This window comes from Perca flavescens, chromosome 12 (genome assembly GCF_004354835.1).
Source record: "Perca flavescens isolate YP-PL-M2 chromosome 12, PFLA_1.0, whole genome shotgun sequence".
Lineage (NCBI taxonomy): Eukaryota > Metazoa > Chordata > Actinopteri > Perciformes > Percidae > Perca > Perca flavescens.
This window is the reverse complement of record NC_041342.1, coordinates 9890469-9912320: the sequence shown is the minus strand read 5'-3', so window position 1 is coordinate 9912320 and position 21852 is coordinate 9890469. Positions and strand designations below refer to the sequence as shown.

The 21852-nt window shown below is 40.9% G+C and overlaps 1 protein-coding gene across 1 annotated transcript in view; it reads right to left on the bottom strand.

The window, feature by feature from the left end:
* atp1a2a (ATPase Na+/K+ transporting subunit alpha 2a) overlaps window positions 1–14612 on the bottom strand; it is a 41383-nt gene extending 26771 nt beyond the window's left edge. Inside the window, exons 1-8 of the mRNA XM_028592865.1 lie at window positions 14450–14612; window positions 13458–13529; window positions 11912–11971; window positions 10850–11053; window positions 7035–7148; window positions 6419–6553; window positions 3204–3321; window positions 262–530 (exon numbers count right to left, since the gene is read on the bottom strand). Coding sequence (XP_028448666.1) covers window positions 262–530; window positions 3204–3321; window positions 6419–6553; window positions 7035–7148; window positions 10850–11053; window positions 11912–11971; window positions 13458–13529; window positions 14450–14461 — 984 coding nt within the window. The 5' untranslated portion in view covers window positions 14462–14612. The remainder of the gene's footprint in view (window positions 1–261; window positions 531–3203; window positions 3322–6418; window positions 6554–7034; window positions 7149–10849; window positions 11054–11911; window positions 11972–13457; window positions 13530–14449) is intronic.
* Window positions 14613–21852: the final 7240 nt, after the last annotated feature.

Sequence of the window (21852 nt, the reverse complement as noted above, 5' to 3'; positions counted from 1 at the left end):
TTTTAAGCAAGGCTTTGTAGATAAATAAAATGCATCCCTTCTTAGAGCCAAAGAAGTCCAGCCAACAATATGATAAAGGAGACAGTGGTGGGTACTGAATCCATCACCAGATATAAATCTAAGGGCAGAGTGATGAACTGCATCAAGTATCTTAGTGATATCTTAATGTCTGCTTGTCTGTGCTGTTATTTTGTAAATACTTCTGTTATTCACATGTGGTTATAATGAAAAAGGAGGAACACACGGACACACACTACTCACAGTGACAGTAGCCAGCAGTCCCTCGGGCACGTTGGCTACGATGATGCCGATGAGGAAGATGACGGCCTCCAGCCAGGTGTAGCCCAGGATGATTGACAGGATGAAGAAGGACACGCCCAGGAAGACGGCCACACCCGTGATGAGGTGGATGAAATGTTCGATCTCTATGTTGATGGGTGTGCGGCGGACTTCCAGCTCTGACGCCAGCGTGGCAATGCGACCCATCACTGTTCGGTCACCGGTGCCAATCACGATGCCACGGGCCGTTCCTGAGAGGGAGGGGGGTTCACCGTTAGTCTCTCGGGAGAGAAGCATCAGTTAAACACTTACACCATGCATTTTTACTTTTTACCAAACAGTACAGAAAAATACTTCCCACTTGTACAACGTGAGGCAGGTGGGGGGGGGGACAAGCAGGTCAAAAGTTGCAAAGTTGTATGGGATTGGCCACTTAGTGGCATCACACGTAAATAAAATAATCATTAAAAAAATATCGTCAGTACCGAAACGTTGCCTACTATTAAACTTTATACATATATTTTTCCAAATTAGACAGTGTGCTACTTTGTACCAACCACCAGTTTGTCACAGTAGACAGTCAAATAGATGTCAGACTCTTTTTAAATGGTGTCTATTATATTTTGTTGAAGAGTGCTCTTTAAACGAGATATCCAGCTGACCCCATGCTCTTACTGCTTTAGTGAAATGTGCATGTTTGTTTTTAGAGCAATATGTAAAGAGACAAATGCCTGTTAACCATGTGTAAGACACTGTACAAGGTGGAGATGAGTGGTCTATTTTGTAAACAGGAAGGACATTTGATAGGGAGGTGATGAGAAAGGTGTAGGCCAGTGATTGATGATTGATTGAAGTAAGAATCTGAATGAGTCAGTGGTGGCCTAAAGTTTAGAGAAGCGAGCTTGTGATCAGTTCAATCCCCAGACGACAGGATAAATCTGGGTGGAGAAAGTGAAAGAGCAGAGCTTGTCCCTCCCTCATTACCACCACTGAGGTGCCCTTGAGCAAGGCCCTTAACTGGAGCTGCTCAGTGGCCAGCGGAGCAGACTGTGTTTGTACTGGGCAGTTTCCAGGTATGAATGTGTGAATGTGATCAGGGTGCCTGCAAAAGAGAGGCTTCCTCTAAGTGAATCTTCCCTGAAGAAATAAAGGTTAAAAAAAAAATTAAAAGATGTAAAATACTAATCATGTTATCCACAGACCTCGCTATCACCAATAATTACAGTGAATGTTTTCTCAGCAGGTAGTTCTAATGTAAACTGTTTAAAAGTGAGATCTGTGGATTACACAGAGTTAATATGGATATTGTTTCTGTAAAAGGAAATGCTGCTACTGATTTTCTTTTTTTAAATATAATTTCTAATGCACCACAAACAAGATTGCATTTATCTTCACTGTACTGTATCAGGGTAGAAGCAGAAGACTCAGGGACAGATATCTCAAAAGCCAAACTATCTGCATAGCTCAGCATCACTAGAGTTAAGTGAGAAAATATGGTGTGTTTCTTTTTGTAATTTGTGTGAATTGATCTTTTAACACAACACACACAGAGGGAGCAAAACTGAGTAATAGACTATCGGACTAGCAGACTAATGGCTCACAACATAAAGTTTTCATTAATGATTCAGATATTGCATTTTTGAAAAACACTGGCATATACACTAATATGATTAATTTCAAACTTTGGTATTACATTTGGTATTAAATCCTGAATCTCATATTTTAGTCAACATTTAGTCAACACAGACAAGAGGTCGTTAAACTTCTACGATTCCATGACAACTGGGCAAACTCCATCTACAGATGAAGATAAGGTGATCTGATTGAAAGCCCATGCACCACTACTTAAAGTGGAACTATGCATTTTTTTAAAGTTAATTTACCTTAACTGAACAGCTTCGGAGTCATTGGAATGGTTATATGACTTTTTTCAGGTTGAATGGTGGCCGTCTCGCTTCCCCGTAGCGCCTGTGAGCGGGAAAACCACCCTTGCAACTTTGGGACGGCCAATGAGCGAGGAGTCAGACGCGAGTAAACATCGGACCTGCGTTTTCAGAATGGCGAGAACTGAGAACTGCAAATCCAATGCTGACCTGGCGTGCTTGCTGTTGCACTTGTAAGTATTTTTGTGATAAACTCTGTTTAATCTTTGTATTTCTTGTTATTGTGACCTCAGGATGTTTGCTATTGTCTGTAAAGGTTTTTATTATGATCACTGTCTGTTACGGGCTTACTAGCTAGCTTACTATCTGTCTACCTCAGTGGACATGGCTCCGTGCGTTTGCCGGCTTCTTTGAAAACAAATGCACATGACCAGAGAGTCACCAACAAGTTTTTACAACAGTGTTGCCAAATATCTATTCCGAAGCTGTAGGTGGAGCTCTATAGAGAAACGCAAAAAGCGAAGAAATTGCCAAAACTGCATTGCGCACCTTTAAAAGACCTCATGGTGTGATTTCTCAACTGAGTCAAAGAATGAACTTTGAACCTCAGCTAAATCGTTGGTTGACAAAGGATGCTATTCTTCATATATGATAACTATTATTAGACTTTAAAATAATTTTTTTTTTTTTCTAAATGAATTTACTGCATTTTGATTGATGAAGTTGCAGATTCTAATATGAAAATCCCTTTGAAATGCTTACTGCATCACTATTTGATGATTAACAGCAACTGAAATACCAACGGAGAGTCCCATCAGTTGATTCTCAAATGGAAACACTTGATTATTATCTCAATGCATTCACAATTCAATAACTACACATTACTGTAAGATGGAGGGATGGCTGTTCTGATGAATGCACCCAAACACACTCACGGTTGAGCGGTAAGGCAACACTATGTTGTGATACCGGGTTGTGTGATCCAGATGGTTAACTTTTAGAGCAATAAGAGACAATCTTGGCCAGATGTGGCCTACTGACCCTCGACACAGTTGGTGGAAAAGAAACAGATGTTGCGGGTCTCCAGAGGATTGTCGTGCGTGAACTCCGGGGAGCGAGTCTGAGGCTCCGATTCTCCCGTCAGAGACGAATTGTCCACCTTCACAGGGAGAAAGGAGGAGAGAGCGGTGTAACTCACTGAGACTGACGGATAGGAACAGGAGAGAGTGAGGAGGTGAGACTGACAGGGTGGAAATGAAGGTAGCAGTACTTATCGGCAACTAGTACAACACAGACTTTTCCCATGTTCCTCTATAGGTAAAGAAAGGCTAAAAGGCTGACATTTTGCATTTTTTAAACTTATTTTTAAGTGTTTAAATGGGCTGGCCCCAGGCATAGTGTCTAAACTCATTACACAGAGAAATGATGGTCGGACCATGACATGAGGAGTAGTTAAGCACAATTGTAGAGTCCCAATGTGCAGAACAACTTTTGGTCAATCCTCCTGGTCAGTAAAAGGTGTAAATTTATGGAACTCTTTATCCACGGAACTAAAAGTGTTTAACACAAAAGCAAAACGTTGGCTTAAACAACAACAGAGATGTGAGCACAAATGGTGTCCTTTAGGGACACAATTGTTATGTAAATTCTGTTTTATTTTATTTTATTCTTTGAGAATTGAATAGATTAGATATTGAATAGTTTGTTGTGCTGTGTTTGTTGCTGTGAGGGACAATGACTGCAAATTAGCAGAGGCTAGAGGTCCTAAAAGACCTTGCATCCCTCTCATTTGGTTGTGATAATGTCATAGGTAATGTAAATAAACAATAAATAAATAAAAACCCAACAGCATCAAACAGCAGCAGAAAGAACAAATTGAAAATCTCAGAGGACGACTGGAAAAATAAAAAAGTTAGGAAGTTAAGAAAAGTAAGGAAACAGCCTATCACTATCACCAACTAATGTCGGTGAAGAGAATTCTGCTTAACTCAGTTTTTCATTAAACCCCAAATCCAAAACAGACAACTAAGCCACTCAAAAATGGTGCTGCAAAGCATACATGTTGCACATAATTGAAGCATTTAGGGGTGATGTGAACGCAGTCATTCGATATTATGGGATAAACAACAGATCCTAATTGTATGTAATGTGTTTATATCTGACTTAAATATTGCTTGTCCATAAAATTGACATTTTGGATTTGGAGTGAAATAATTCAGCAACTGTTATGTGTATTGCCATAAAATTTGTCCCACAGGAGACAAAGTCCCCACAGGATTAATCTTAAAGGTCCCATGGCATCAAAATTTCACTTTATGAGGTTTTTTAACATTAATATGAGTTCCCCCAGCCTGTCTATGGTCCCCCAGTGGCTAGAAATGGCGATGCCCTGGGTATCCTGCTTTGCCTTTGAGAAAATGAAAGCTCAGATGAGCCGTTTTGGAATCTGCTTGTTATGAGGTCATAACAAGCAAGGTTACCTCCCCTTTCTCTGCTTTGCCCGCCCAGAGAATTTGGCCAACCCATGAGAGAGAGACATCATGGCTTTCAAACGAGAAAAGTGGCAGTTGGTCAAGGCCACACCCCCACCCTCCACCTTGCCCCTCCCACTCTTTGATCTCTAGGTCTATATAAAAGCATCCAAAGAGCACCATGTCATGGGACCTTTAATAACGTTGTTGATTCCAATGTAATTAAAATGTAATTATAATGGAACATTACTAAGTACGTTTACTTGAATTTTAAACGTAAAAGTCTTTTCTTATCATGCCACTTGTTGTACTCTTCTCTTTTTGCACACACAATTTTATTTATTTATAAAATGCGATGTTTTATTATAAATGAAACTAGCCAACAATATGACGGCCTACAAGTCCAGCTGAAATGATTATACCATTAAAAACACAACTGTTTGGATCGTTTTCAGTTTCTAAAATGTGAGGATTTTTCTACCTTTTGTACTCATATTATGCTCATTTTCAGGTTCATAATTGTATTTAGAGGTTATATCAGAATAGGTGGTTTAATTTCAGTGTTTGGAATAACGCCGTTTAAAAGAACGGCGTTAGGTAACGGCGTTATTTTTTCAGTAACGGGGTAATCTAACTAATTACTTTTCCCGTCGTTACAACGCCATTAACGTTACTGGACGTTAAATGCGGTGCGTTACTATGCATTGATTGAATAAACTGTGTAATCCGAACGCATCCCTTGCTAACAGCTACTGAGGAGGTGGGTTAATAACGAGGTAAGCGTTTATGATTGGCTAAGGCAGAGTCGTGTTTCATGGTAGCCAATCAGAGCAAGTGTTTTTACACACATGCCAGCACACGCGCCACACACACAACAGCTAAACAGATTAGGCAGAGATGGCGAGTCAGGAGCAATCTGATGAAAAGTTGGCATTTTCAAGGTGGAGATATGCACTACTTCAAATTAATTGTGGTCAAAGACAAGAACGTGCATGTGTTCAGGAGCAAAGACTTTGTCGACATCCGTTATAAGCAACTCTAATTTAATGAAGCATCTCACAACGACACACGCATCTACAAAGCTAGTGGCCAAAACCAGCGATACCTCCACCACAGATGATAGCTCGCCATCTGCTAGCAAAGAAGGACTCGGAGCAAAGTCCTCCAAGCAGAAAAAGCTAGATCTTTCTGCCAAACAACAAAAACCTATGACACAGGCTGAAGTCAACCGTATGACAGGCAGGTGTTAAAAGTATATGTGTCATATAAGTTTATATGGTGTAACTGTTTACTTTTCTTACAAAGATAATACTTGAAGTGCAGGATAAATCTCTTGCTGTCTGTCAACGTGCAATAAATATCGAAAGTTATGTACGTTAAACACCTGTCTGTTCTACTCATTTCAACTGACTTGTGAAAACTGCTAAAAAAAATCCAAATTCTTTGAAATATAGCAACTTTTTTTTTTTTAAGTAACGCAAATAGTTACTTTCCCTGGTAACGAGTTACTTTTATTATAAAGTAATTCAGTTACTAACTCAGTTACTTTTTTGAACAAGTAGTGAGTAACTATAACTAATTACTTTTTTAAAGTAACGTTCCCAACACTGTTTAATTTTCAAAAAACATCACATTTTTGTTGTACTGCACATTGCTGCAGCTCCTCTTTTCACCCTGTGTGTTGAGCTCTCTGTTTTAGCTACAGAGTGAGGCATCTCACTTCTGTTCCATCTTTGTTGGGAGTCGCACATGCGCAGTAATCCAGCACCCATTCCCCCCCCCTACCTTGCAGCCGCTGGAGGAGACCACTCGAAGGTCAGCTGGGATGCGGTCTCCCCCTTTGATCTCCACCAGATCTCCCTGCACCACAAGCTCAGCATTGATATGAATCTTCTCCCCCTCCCGGATCACCAACGCTTTCTGGCAGGGAGAAAAAAGGAAGAGAGAGATGAGAAGGGAGAGGGAGTGTGAGGAGAGAGAGGACAGAGAGAGAGAGAGTTTGGGAACAGAGAGAGGATTTAGTCAGAGGGAGAGAGAGAAGTGATAAAAAAGTGATAGAGAAAAAGTGGAGCCAGAGGGTGTAGAGGTATGTGAAAGGAAGCGATGAAGAGGAGGAAAAGAAAAAGAGAGAGAGAAGACAGGTAGTGAAAAAAAGAGACAAGGAGTGAAAAGAGCCTAAATAGATTAAAGAATTAGGCAATCGAAGTGCTGGAGGTGGATAACGCGAGGGGAGTTTTTATGCAAACACACTCACAATCAGAAGTTGGCTCAAACATTTATTCTTCCTTTGTGCAAGCTTATTAGGTTTCCACTCAAGTGAGTGTGTAAGCCCTACTTGAGGGACAGCTTATTGATTCAGAAAGCTGTGAGACTACACCAACACAGCATGCATCAAACTTACCTGTGGCACCATTTTCTTGAAGGAGTCCATGATTCGGGAGCTCTTGGCCTCTTGGAAGTAGGAGAAACAACCGGTGATGATGACCACGGCTGCCAGCACCACGCCCAGGTACAACTAAAAACAGGGGCAAAACCAAACCCCAAGGAGAGTCGGCGTTATTATCGACTTAGTTTGGTTCATGTAAGGCATGTTTAAGCGTAGGAAAAGGGGATTTACAAAACCTGGAAACGGTTTTGAATCAGCAAAACCTTAAATGCAGAGTGCAAGAGAAGAGTTAAGAGTAAGAAAACCTGGGGAAGCGCTCAGTCTTAGTGGAAGATTTTAAAAAGGAAAAGCCATCCTAGAGCTGAATCCTCGTGTACTATTCCTGTCATCTTGGACGGTTCATTCAATGTTAGTCCAAGTAAACATCTGTCTCCAAACACAGAAAACCAAGAGCTGAGACTCTGATCTTGCGAGGCCATCGAGGGCTACTTTCTGAGCTGGAGCCTGGCTCTGTTGAATTGTGGATGTGTGAAAGCAAGGAACATTATTCTATCAGTATTCTTGTGTTGTTATTTTCTGTGAATATTTCCTGTTGTAGGTTCAGCTCTGACTGATGCATACAAGACAGCCAGGCACTTTGGATGAAAGCGTTTGCCACATGCTCTACTGTACGGGATGTCCTGGACTCCTGGAAAATGAAATTCCTAAACCTAGAAAAGTTTCCTTTTTTTTTGGAAGGTGCCGCTTTCATTTGACAGCAACAACAGAAGGTTTTGCTCTTTTACGCTTGAATGCCTTTTTTTCCTTTTTCTTTTACCGTAGCAGTGCAAAATCTTCTGAACCAGGAAATACATCTGTATCCTCAGAAAATCACTTGTCAGTGTTTACAACATGTGCCTCCAATTCAGTGTTCAGTTTGCAGCTCCTGGTTGTTTTTTTGCAGATTCAAGGCTAAGCACTTTTGCGTCTTCTCGCCTCGGGAGACACCTATTCTTCTTCACCAGCTGTGCAGAATTGTTGGGGCAACATCTGTCCAGACAGGTGACACATTTGAATCTACTAAAGTTTAAAGGATTGACAGATATCATTCCAGATTGCAAACATTATTTTTTAAATATGGCAGTCAGTTGTGTAAATTCAGCAGCGCTTTCCTTCAGCTCAATAAATCAATCAAAATAATGTAAAATTAAGATTAAATCTGACATCAGTGATGTGTGCAGTCCTGTTAGGGTGGATTGTCATCTTAAATAACTGCTTGTACATCATGCAAAGTGCCAAATCTGCAGGCAGTCGTGGCTTTTGAAGTAACTCAGCAGAGCATCCAGCTGTACATATACTCAGTACTGAATGTTGAGATTAAACGGGGGAGATTAAAGTTATCTCGTGTGTGCATGTGCGTGTGTCTATCTACTGTATGTTACTGTATCTTATGCAAGGGTTTAATGCTGTCTGGCGTTGGGAGAGCGCTGAATGATGATTGCATAATGATTCCGAGCTATAAAGTGCTGTATGGATGGCTGCTTGGCTCCATTTGAACAGCAAGTGGGCTGAGTATTTATCCTTGCTAATGCCAGGACTGATGCCAGTGTCAGTGGTTGTTTTTACGTCACACTTTCTGAAGGAGGATCTGTGTCAGTGTGTACTTGTAATTAAATACGTATGAATGCCAAATCATTATGTGTTTTAATGTGTTTTAAGCATATATATATTTTCCTTTTCTGTATTAATGCCCTTACATTTTGAGTTCCTTTTTCCTCGTCTTGCTGTACTCTTTATTTCCTTTAGTGAATGATGGCTCTGAGCTGGTTCATGTGACCTACTTGCCTTGCGATTTTGGCAAGGACTCTCGGAAAGGAGATTTAGATCTCAAGGCCATCCTGGTTAAAGTGGCTGTATGCAACTTTCAGTAACAAAGTAACTTAGAATATTTTGGATGTCTCGTGAGCTAAACCGGGCATCACTATCACCGTGTTACGAGCCAAAGCAGTCTGTTGAACTTAGATTCATAAGACGAATTTCATGAAACCCACGGACGTTTTACACAAGTAACGTTACAGGGGAAGGGGAAAGAAAAGAAAATACTAAGCCAACACCAACACGGAATAAAAGGAATAAAACGTCTGACCTGTCAGAATGTGTTACTGTAGCGTCCTCTACCTGCCACAAATCATTCTGTGACTGCCCGGGAAAAATCAAACCCAGGCAGACGCCTTACTAAAAACCATATAAAAATAGCGTTCTTTTCAATGTTAGTCTCGTTTGCAGGTCATTTAAGACCACTGTATGAAAAATGACAGAGCTCAAGAAACATTGAAAAGATAGATATAGTCACTTCAAGTAAAGGTCATTTTAAGAAATCTCCCCACAAGAAAAAGAAGTAAGGAAGGAAAATCACCAAAATAAAGCATTTTTAAATATTTTGGTTTCAGGTTTAAAGGAGACATATTAGGCTCATTTTCAGGCTCATCCTTCTATTGTGGGTTTCTACTAGAACATGTGTACATGCTTTAATGTTCAAAAAACACTTTCTTTTTCTCATACTGGATGTCTGAATATACCAGTATCCCCCCTCTGTCTGAAACGCTCCGTTTAAGCATCTGTCTCTTTAAACCCCCTTCCCGAAAAAGCCCAGTCTGCTCTGATTGGTTAACATTACCTTGTCTCCACATCTGTGCTCTCTGTGTCTGCACTGTCGTTGCAGCCGGAGAATGACGGCACTGTAGCGGCACTGTAGTATATGTGCAAAATGTGTGTATTTATATGTGTAGGGCTTTGAAATAATTTGACAATATAATTTCTTGATTTTCAATGGATTTATACTGCCTTATTGACAGATGGTGTGATTATACTTATATAATAGTTATCATTTGACAAACTTACATACAGTTATTAAAGATACTCCACATAATTAAAAACAAATCAATCATTTAAGATTTGTTTAATTTAGAAGAATCTTTCTCAGAAGCCAATTTCTAGAATAGACACAGACTGCATTATACACCCTTACTTTAAAGGGAACTCTTCCTAATCTATTAAATGTAACTGAGAAATTGACACGTATGCACAAAGGACTTTTCACTCCTTCAGTGAATATTAGCAGCTAAGGTGGACCGTGCAAAAAATGTTAAACTAATTGGAATATTGTTATACATAACAAGAAGGATACTTAAATGCATTGCACTGCATTTAAACATGGATTCAATAATGTTTTATATGACTTTTTGGGGGGAAATCTAACATGACATAGTGTATTTTGAGGTTTAAAAATATTTGTATTAATATTGTGATAATGGACACAAAAACAGGTAAACAAAATCCCGAAAAATGAATAAACCACTTCTGGAAGAAGATTGAGGGTTAACTCTGGCGAGTCGCCTCACCTTGTGTCATATTTAATATCGCCAGATCAATACAGTGCAGAGACTTACTTTTTTTTGGAGCAGAGAAATACGCTGTAAACAAAATCCCCAAAAAGTATTAAACCACTTCTGGAAGACAATTAAGAGTTAAGATTAGATGTTAAATTGGGTTTAGGTTAGGTTAGGGTGTCCATATGTGCAATATGTAAGACTGTACAATATTTTGCCAGCCTATGAATGTCTCAATATATGTAAACGTCCATCTTGAAAATACAGATAAATATATATGTGCACACAGGTGGAATTGTATCTGCGTGTATGTGCAGTGTATGTGTATGTCTTTATTTGTGTCTGCTGTACCTGTATTTCACTGCTTTTGTGTACCTGCATCTCTCTCTGTGTGCGATTAATATGTAAGGTGTGTGCTTATGAGTGTACATATGCGTGCATGTTTTACAAGCAGTTCCTCACATTGTCATTGGGTGCCTCGTCCTCTGTGGCCACCTGGATGGTGTAAGCTAGGAAGCAGAGGATGGCACCGATCCAGAGCAGGATGGAGAAGCCGCCGAACAGCTGACGGCAGAACTTGACCCACTCAGGTGTGGTGGGGGGAGGGGTCAGGGCGTTTGGACCGTCCCTGGCAAGAATCTCCAACGCTCTGGCGCTGGTCAGGCCCTGAGGGAGAGCAATTTTTAGTAATGAATGCGCTGGGAATCTTATTACAACACAGCGACCCCATTTTCACCGCGGCTTAAAAAGCAATTTTACTGCTACATTTGCAGAACATCAAGTATTCCTGCCTGGCCTATTTAACACCAAAAGTATAATAAACTGGGTGACTCCTCATCTAAGGTTCTAGACTGTAAAACTGTTGGATGTAACTTGCATTGAAATATTTTTCATGATTTTATGCCTAATAGTGTCAAGGTCTAATTAACAACAAATCCATTTAAGTAGCCTACCTGAAATAGTATAATTTAATTATATTGGAAAAACACACACAAATTGGCTCTTTTTTAAAGCTTCAGCAGGTTTTTGACATTTTTACAGCTTGTGATATTTTCGAAAAACCCCAGCTTCTATTTCTTTCAAATACTAATCTCCAAGAGATTAAAATCAGTTTCACTTCACATGCAATGTCAAACCAAAGGTTAGCAGCAAATGTGTTTACAGCATAACAACTTTTATATGAGTTTATATCTGTCTCTGTATGGAATTGTAGGAGCGTGCATGCACGTGTGTGTGTGTGTGTGTGTGTGTGTGTGTGTGTGTGTGTGTGTGTGTGTGTGTATGTGTGTGTGTGTGTGTATGTCATTGAGGGATTAAAGATGAATGAGGCACAAGGTGAGCTGGGGACGCTGCGGTGGATCTAACTTGACCAAAGTAATGTTTGGTCTCAGTTTGGATGTTGCATACAAGTTCAGGCAAGCAGAGATTACACCTCTATGGGGGATATTACAGCAACTCTTTGCCGTGTGTTTGTGTGCAAGTGTGAATGTGCAAATGAGACAGTTTGTGTTTGTGTGGCGTTACCCTCGCAAGGTCCACTCCATAGCGTTTTCCCAGATCATCCAGAGATATTTTGTGGTCGTCCTGCAGGGATAAAACGTTCCTTTTTACATTTGTGCTTCAGTGGAACAGAAACAGTAAACAGATTCAGTGTAATGTTAATTGGCCGGTAAAATTATTTCTAAGGGAATTTGTCCTTGACGCATCATAAAATGGGAAACTGTACTGTTTTACAGCAATACATTCATTGTTCTACTATGTGAACTGAGGCAGTTAGAATGCAGCTGTAAAGGGAATTTTAATAACTGACCAGAGGTCAAATAGATCACACTAAAACAATTCTTTATTCTCTGTTTCTGACATGGATCCAGGGGCTTCACAGTATCATTCCCCATGACAGATAAAAGAGGTCAAACTGTGATATGTACTCCAACTGCATCTCTAAGTAGCTCTGAACTAGAGTCGAGCCGACTGTTCTCCAGGCGTAAAAAATGTGACCCCTTTGAAAACTGTCAAATGCTGTTTAACACTGTTACAAAAAATATGTAAGTAATGTATGTTGTTCCTGGGTTCATTCTGTTGTTTAGTGGCATATTTGTATTATTATTCCTGTGCGACTGGCCAAATGCCACCTCGAGATATTTCCCCCGTGGCTAAAATGGAGTTTGGTACTGTAGCAACAGACATTCCACCTACCAGCTGTCAGGATGGTGTCAGTCCCACAGAATAAAGGGCTACTTTCTCCACTCAACAATAAGAAGAAATCCACCAATTTCTTCACTAACAGTTGCCTCAGAGGACCACGATGAAATGTAGCTGCAAGCGATTTGGCCACAATCAACAACAACATGCCCAGTGTTCCCAAAAAAATATGCTTAAGCTTTAAATAAAGCTTAACTTGCAAACTGTCGTGACTGATCAATATTGGGTGTAGGGGCATGTGCCCCTACACCCAATATTGATCAGCCGTTGTCTGGTGGTTGTTTAAAGGATTTCTGGGGGGGGGGGGATGTAGGAAATCACTAACTGAAGAAGTACACAAGGCAGACTGATGAAAGCAAAATACAACACTTTTAGTCCCCAAACTACTCCTAAGTGTTGACAGCATCCAAGGATTCTTTTTCTTTAATCAGTCGCAGGCCAACTTGATAATTGACAAGAGCTGCTTTTTCAGAGATAGTGCGTGCAGCAAAAAACGCACCCCAGTTTTCATGGGCATCGCTTGGCTGCGTTTTGACAGCACCTCAAAGGGATACAGCTATGCACAAGACAAAACTCTGCACTACACTGCTGGTGGCCCACAAATTATTCAGTGTCTTTCTGAGTACAAAGAAGAGCAGCCAGAGGGTGGTAGAATAGATAGGAGAGGACAGGTTGGCTTAGAACTCATCTACAACTGACTCCACTAAACAGGTTGGATTGCCATTTTGTTTTCGGGCCACTGTTTTCATTTATATCCTGGTGTCTTTGGCGTAACATTATTTGGGGAATGTTTGGGAGCAGTAGGGATGGAATCAATCACTGTGCAGAGTAAGTGTGGGTTGGAGCAGTGACAGCTTGTTTTTCTTACCAAGGACACCTCCTTCTTTAGCTCATCCAAGTCCCTTTCTTTCTTCTTCGCCTTCCCTCCATCGGCACCACACTGGGGGGGTAAGAGAGATTACGATACATCAGGCCCGTAGGCTATCATCCCAAACCTCTGCGGAAAATAAGTAAGGGAAGCCGCATGCTTGTAGCCACATTTTGCCTAGCCATTTACATTCATAGCCACGTATTAAAAGCGCCAATGTGAACACAATGGACTTTGTGTGTGCTGGTTCATTTCAATCGCCTGGCACTATTGGCAAACCATTCACTGAATATTGAAGAGAAAATATTTTTCTCATAGTGGGAGTTCCTCATTTGTGCCAGTGAGAGAGTGTGTGTATGTGTGTCATGAACAGTTGGAAGAATGGTGCATCATGGAAATCATCTGCTGCTGTCAGTCTCCTCTTAGCAGCATGTGTGCATGTCAGTGAAGGAGGGTTACACAGAGAGACTGAGGAGAGTACGAACGAGTGACACAGTGAAAAAGTAATCAGAAAGAGCCAACGAGGGAGCAGAGAGCCGGTGGAGTGCCTTAAATGTGTCTGGCATAGCAATTTCCCCCCACTGTGTGTGAAAAAGATTACCACCCTATCCTCCCATAAAGCTAAATGGAATGGGCCTGACGGAGAGAATAAAAACAAAATTACGTAATTACCCAAATAAACAGCGAGCCAGGAACAAAACGTATTGAGGAATCAAAGCTATCATCCCGAGTTGTTACTGTCTTTAAAAGAAAACAGCAGCATTCTCAGCAATCAAGCCCTGCAGACGCACAGAAAATCTCAGTAGTTTTCCATGATGCATGTCCATGCCATATGCTGTTACTGTATATAAGCCACAGTAGGAACACAGAAAACTAAGTCATGTTCATCCATTCAGTTACGACAGGAAGCAAATGTTTGCGTGTTATAACAAAAACATCAAGATAAGAACGATTTCTGTAAATTTTTTTGTAACTAAATAAAGAGAACTTACCCCTCTGCCCATGCTGGATGTCCTGGCGTCGGCAGGTTAGAATGTAAAAGGACTGCACTCAGGGTCCCCGCCACAGCTGAGACCTCCCGCCCTCACGTGTGGAAGACATTGGTGGCTTTTTTTGGGCCTTGCACCCCCACACCAACCATCCCGTTCCTTCACTTCTTGCTCCCTCCTGTCAGTGTAACCTGAGCCATGCATGCAACCCCCCTCCCCACCATCCCCACCACCACCCCCCATTCACACAGAAAGGGTTATGCTGTGTGTACCTGCACCTGCTCAATATGTTCCCCCACCCCCCATTACAACACACACACACACACACACATGGTTCCAGGGAGCACAACAGTCCATCAATCACTGCTGTCAACACAACAAATGAAACTTTGCTCTCTACATAACATACAGTATTTATAACAAACATGATAATGAGGGGGCCAATATAATGACAAATGAGGAATAGTATTCAGCCGTTTCTGATTCTGAGCACAGACTGAATCCTCAGGTCTCTTCTGCAAATAAATCTGGCCATAAACCGCTTAATCATTCCTTAATTGCTCCTCGAAGATGAACTGTTTCTTCTGCTGGAATTCAAAGTGACTTGTAGCCAATACAATGTTGCAATAAAGTCCACCATATTTGGAACATAAGGTGGGTCATCACCACTACGCCCACACAACAGATGCAGCCAATGATCCCGTGTCAGATGAGTATCAAATATCTTCTCACAAATTGCCAATGACTTTTAGAGTTTAATTTTACGTTTGGACTCTTCCTACATTGCAATGCCTTTAATCCTGAATGAGCTGTATTATCTGTTGATGTATGTATGAGCCCTTATAGTGTGCTCCTTTTCAAAGGTTCTTCCATTTTTTCAAAGATATATTTGTTTGCTTGTATCGGGTGTCCTTGTTGCTAGAGGTTAGGATGTGTCTTAAAAAAAAAAGAATTACTTTGCTAAACTCTGTATGAATATTTCTCAGATATGTTAAAGCTATAGTAGGCGACTATTTTATATAAATGAACGTCCGTTACATTCAAGCCATTGCCAAATGAGTTGATACGAAGCTAATAAAGCATATAGCTCCACAAACTCTCTCTGTATTTCTCAGTAGAGCTATGTTTACAAAATGGCGTAGTCCTGCGACATTCACACACAGCAGCTCGATTGATGCGTTTTACATCACAGCTGAGAAAGGAAACAGCAGCGTTAAGCTTTGGAGACAAAGGACTGCTGCAACAGGCAAGGCTGAAAACCTGAAGAAGCGCTCACAAAATGTTTCAGTCAGTGATTGTACTGCTAAGAAAAGACTTACAGGTTCAGCAAAAGGACTACATATTGCTAAAATCCCCAAAAGAAAGTGTGACAGCGATGAAAAACAGTGATAACCATTGGTGTGGCTTTACCTAGTTGGAGAGCGCTGAAAAAAGAAAGGGGACTGAGGTCAGACACAGATGTTGCCATACTGCTCTTGAACAGGTTAGTAATGGGTTTTGTAACTTTGTGCTATTTCATTTACTTGACCATGTTGATGCGCCACAAGTGTTGTCATTACATCATCCCCATGTGGGTGACAGAAAGAATGAAATATAGCTTTAATATACATTTATAATTTTACCTATAAAATAAGCCAGATAATTAATTAAACCGGTAAGTAAGAAAATCAGTAAGCTAAAAGTCTTGTAAGCTAATATTTTTGCCTCTAAACGTATACTATTAGTAAAAAAAAAGCATAAGTCATAAGCAATAAAATACAGTCTTGCTCAATTCAATACACTCCTACAGCTTTAGGCTACATTTGTCTGGTGTGACGTAGCTTATGGTGGCTAATGTTAGCTAACTATATCTGACATACGCTGGTTTACTGATTCCATGTCGCTAGTGCTAGGATGTGTCTAGATGGTAACTAGCCATATTTGCAAACTCTTGCAAGACTTGCTTCCTTGCTTTACATTCAAGGTCAATGCCAACCTCAACCATCTTATGAGACTAGATAATTAACATCTAGACACAACCCTTGCTACAGTTGCAATATATTTTAACATGTCACAGACATTTCAATTTTTTTATTACAAAAGTTAAACAAGCAACTTACCCTAAACAATCTTGGGAAATTCCGTGTCCTTATCCTTACTGCTGTTTGACAAAAGCTAAATACAGGTAGTCTCGTGTTAAAGCTTGAAATTGTCTTACTTCTTACTACCAAAATTTTGGGAAATATGCTTATTTGATTTCTTGCCAAGACTTAGCTAGATGAGAAGAAGATTGGGCACTCTCAGGTTTATGTGTAAAGTATGAAGCTAGCTAGAGCCAGAAGGAAGTAGCTTTACCTAGCTTAGCGTAAAGACAGAGCAGAGCAGAGGGAAACCGCTAGCTAGTTCTGTCTAAATTAAAAAATAATAATAATAATAACAATTAAAAATAGCTCCTTGTAGCACCTATACAGCTCAGTAATTGACTCATATCTAATTTGTTTAATTTGTACAGATACAAAATTGTAAACAAAACAAAAATTACAATTTGTGGTTTTAGGTGTAGTTATGCGCTGCTGCCTAGGCACCCTCATGGTAATGAAAAGACTCTGGGAAGTCACTGCATCCAACTTTTGCCAAGAAATAGGTTCCTTTAAAACTATAATGTCAAGTATAACTATAATTAAACTATAATGTTAATTAGTAAGCTTTATAGGTGTTGCTAGGCAAATTGTTGAACTTTGAAGGAACCAGGCTAGCTGTTTGTCCCTGCTTCCTAAGCTAATAGTCCTCTAGTGCCAGCTTCGCACAGACATGATAAATCATATCAATATTCTCACAATATAACTTTTTCAGCAAGAAAGAAAGCAACTATGTGTACCTCCCACAATATTTCTTTAAAAAGGTGCTAAACCCACATCAATTCTACACGTCTGACTTTGGGGACTCCCAGCAGCATCAAGCAAGAGACATCAGACTTGTTCGAGATGAGCTGTGCCTCGCCTGAAAAGTAGACGAGAGCATGCGGTGGCAGCCGGGGGCGGTGACACAAATCCATGGTCAAATCGGACAGTTTAGCCTTCAGCCAGGAAGTCACAGAAACCCTCACATCCTGTTAGGTCTTTTTATTAAATTCTGATTTAATAAAATGTTATCAGACCCATATATCAGCTTGGACACAGTCTCCAGTTGTTTTTATATGACAGAGTAGCTGTCAAAATGCTCTACATGTGATCTGTTGCTGATGTTACTAAACAACAGACTGTAGATTATCCCTAATCTCAACAGATTTAGTCTCTCTGACTTCTTAACATCACTATCAGCCACACATGTTTTCTGTGCAGAATAAGCCTTTAAATCATACAAATAGGAATTAAAATCCCTCTAATTCAAAAACAATAAAAAGTTTATATAAATCGTCATCATGTTGAGTCGATTCTGAACCATTGACTGTAAAATGAATGGACAGAGCATCCGGTTCGGCGAAATGAGTCAAACGCGGAAGTGACTTAAACCTGCATTCTATCTAAATTCCAGCAGGGGGCGACACGTGCAGTTGCAAAAAGGAGGTTGGTTTCTATAGAAGTCTATGGCAAAATGACCCGCTTTTCACTTGATTTATTACCTCAGTAAACATTTTCATGAATAGTTTATGGTCAATATTGCTCGTTTTAAGTCTATTTCAATACAGAATGACGTTAATTTTTTGAATTATTGTCTGATTGATTTTAAAATAGAGAAGGGTATGTTTTGGGGCGTGGCTACTTTGTGATTGACAGTTCGCGACATGTCAATCATGACAGAGGCTGGTTGTGTCCGTATTCTTGTTTGACCATCTTATGCTGTTTTCACTAGTTAATTCTATTTTGGTCCCCCAAAATGGCTTATTCAGCGTTCAGTTGAACTACAAGACACTCAGGGAGTCGGCTTTATAGTTTTCCGGTAAGTAATGTTAAATTTAGTTTTAAGCCTGTTTTTCGTTAGAGGGAATTATGGTTGCACTTTGCTAACCAAGCTAGCGGGCTAACTAAAAACTGTGGCTATACAAACATAGACTGTAAAAATAGATTATTAAAATGTATTAAGAGTCTATGGGCCCTATTTTAACGATCTGAAACGCAAGTATCAAACACCAAACGCAAGTAGCTTTGTGGGCGGATCTCAAATCTAAAATGCAAATCTTGCAAATCTAAAATGGGTTGGTCTGAAGTGGCTACATTACTCATAGGTGTGGTTTGGCCGTAACGTGCAATAAACCAATCAGAACGTTATCTCACATTCCCTTTAAAAGCAGGCGCGCTTGTTCCAAGGCGGATTGCTATTTTAATGGAAGATTTGCTAGGCTCACGTTCTTAATACATCCATGGGCGCATGCCAGGAGCGGTTCACAGCCGAGAAGACCGATTGATTTTTCTTTTTGACAAAATGTAAATAAAGAAATGTCACAAAAACATACTTTCCAATGTTTTGGGCTCACTCTCACTGAATCACGAGGTTATGAATGCATGGAGATATTTTTGCAATGTAGTCTAACATTAGACCAAGATTACCTCACTATAGACGATGCAGCTCTTGTGTCTCTTCTCTCCCGTGCTGCTGATGGGGCATTTGGGTTAAGTGGCATCGGCACATGCGGTTCAACATCACATCTCCTTAAGTCCTCTAATATTTCCTCATTTATGTCGTCAACCCATCCAAGATTCATGGAAATGTTGTGTAAAACAAGGTCATATTTTTCCTTGTATTTATGTATGGTTTGCAAAAATGGGAACTGCTGGATCCGTGAGCTGAGAGAAGCAAAGTGTATGCGCGGTGTGCACACTCTACATTACGGCCAAGCACGCGCGCCTAAAACAGCATCTGAATAACGCGCCACTGACTTTAGACTAGGTTTTTCCTGGTCAGTGGCAGAATTGTTTTCTGAAACTGCAAAGTAGCACTAGGGAACGTTTGCGCCAGAACACGCCTGCACTTATTGCTGAACCGCCCCCAGGAGTGCAAATTCATTCCCTAATTTACTGAAGTGAGTCTGTGGAGGGAAAAGTCAGCTGTGCGTAGGGTGCAAAATAGGATATATGCATGCGTCTGTGTACAAAGCCAATTGCGCTGGGTGCAAGATAGGGCCCTAAGTATGCATAAAGGTCCCACCGGTGCTGGTAACATTAACCTGTTTTTAACTCCTAATAAGGAACGGCTGTGGAACGGCTCCGCTGCGGAACGGCTCCGCTGTGGAACGGCTCCGTGCTCCGCCGTCCGTCAATACCCACCAGGTCCAGATTTGTTGCGGAACAGCTGCGGCCATGACTGACAGTTGAAGTCACGAGGACTCACGAGACCTCGCGGATCCAACTCCGACGTTGGATCCGGAACCTTTTTTATTGGATCCGGCACCTCCTGTGTCGCCAGGAAAAATGAATCGCCTAAATGAAAAAAATAAACTTTGTGTAGTGTTCAATGTTGTTATCTGTCTTGTTAGTCTTTATTTCCCATTGAAGTTCCAATAAAATCTTGTGTTTGCATTTTCAATGAGTTTTGAGGTGAATTTTCAGGGTAAGACAGAGGGGGGAGAGGGACGGAGGGAGGGGAGACACTTCAACAGCGTGGCGCTGCACTTCTAGTGACACAAGCGCTTGTGCTGGTTGAGATTGCTGTTATAGCCTCGTTTCAGTCAAGGGAAAAATGTCAACAAAGACAACAAAGTTTGCTTAACTTTTTCAAATACGCTGGCCAGTCAGATCCCAAACAAGCAAAAACCGTTTCTGCTGATCAAGAATGTGCAGACCACGGTGGGTTTCTTGGTTAATTTAATAGTCCGATGGATAATTACTGCTTTTTTTTTTTTACATTTCGCAGTGATGCAGTGCGTGTTCTGAAATAAAAATAAACATTGCCCTGATGTACACACAGCGTTGTTTAGTTTTTTTTAGTCAGAGAAGCTACGTAGGCAGTGTGATTATTATTTTTTTTGTTCCGTTACCTCCAATCCCCAGTTTTGAGTCGCCGGATCCACCCCCCCTCTGCACTCCGGGACCTCCCACTTTACAAATTAAGCACTGCTTATAGGGACTGGTTGAAGAAGGAAAAAAGCTCTCCATCTCAGACTACCCTGCTTAAAGGTCCCATGACATGGTGCTCTTTGGATGCTTTTATATAGACCTTAATGGTCCCCTAGTACTGTATCTGAAGTCTCTTTTATATCGACCTTAATGGTCCCCTAATACTGTATCTGAAGTCTCTTTCCTGAAATTCAGCCTTGGTGCAGAATTACAGCCACTAGAGCCAGTCCCACAATGAGCTTTCCTTAGTATGTGCCATTTCTGTGTTTGTAGCTATTTTGGAGGAGAGAGGGGGGGCAAGGTGGAGGGTGGGGGTGTGGCCTTGACCAACTGCCACTTTGCTTGTTTGAAAGCCATGATGTCTCTCTCTCATTGGTGGGCCAAATTCTCTGGGCGGGCATAGCAGAGAAAGGGGAGGTAACCTTGCTCCTTATGACCTCATAAGGAGCAAGATTCCAGATCGGCCCATCTGAGCTTTTATTTTCTCAAAGGCAGAGAAGGTTCAGGGCTCGGTTTACACCTATCGCCATTTCTAGTCACTGGGGGACCATAGGCAGGCTGGGGGAATGCATATTAATGTTAAAAAACCTCATAAAGTGAAATTTTCATGCCATGGGACCTTTAACCAACGGATGTAGAATATATTCAGGCCAAGGTTGTTCTCGTGGTCTCTGTCGCTCGCTCTCTTGGTTCCACGCAGCTGTCCACAATGATCATGACCACGTGACCATGACCACATGACGACGGACGACTATGACGGACGGCAGAATCACCAGAAGCACAAGCTAAACAGTGTAGTAGACAAGCAGAAAGTTTCATTAGTTTCAGTCAGTTTAAAATAAATAACACTAAATAAACTGTAATAATAATACTATCTTCTTTTTTATGGCTTCTTCTATTGAACAACAAGTTGTCGTGCCGTTATTGGTTGAGGTAGGGTATCTGGTAGGTGCTCACAAAGAGCGGTATTTGGAGAAGTTTGCATGATTGAATACCGACCCTTACCTTCTTCCTTCCTCCGTTTTCACGGACCTCATTAAATCGCCGAGTCTGCCCGACTTCAGTCCACATGATCTGTACCACTATGTGGTAAACGGGGTATCCCCATACACTGGTGCTGATCCCAAAGCTTTTAAAAGTCTGGATGCTTTCCAGTTCTTTGTAGCTAGCTGGGTTACATGTACGCGTTGCTATGCTCTCGGCGAGGGGAGGTACCTCATAGGTAAGACATCAATCTAGGGTTTATTTTGTATTAACATTTATTCTTTACTTAAGTAAAGATTTATGTAACACATAGCCTATGTTTTTAGAGGACATGTGGCTACCCACATACCGTTGTTCACTGGCTGTGCCAATGCAAATTTCTAATTGATG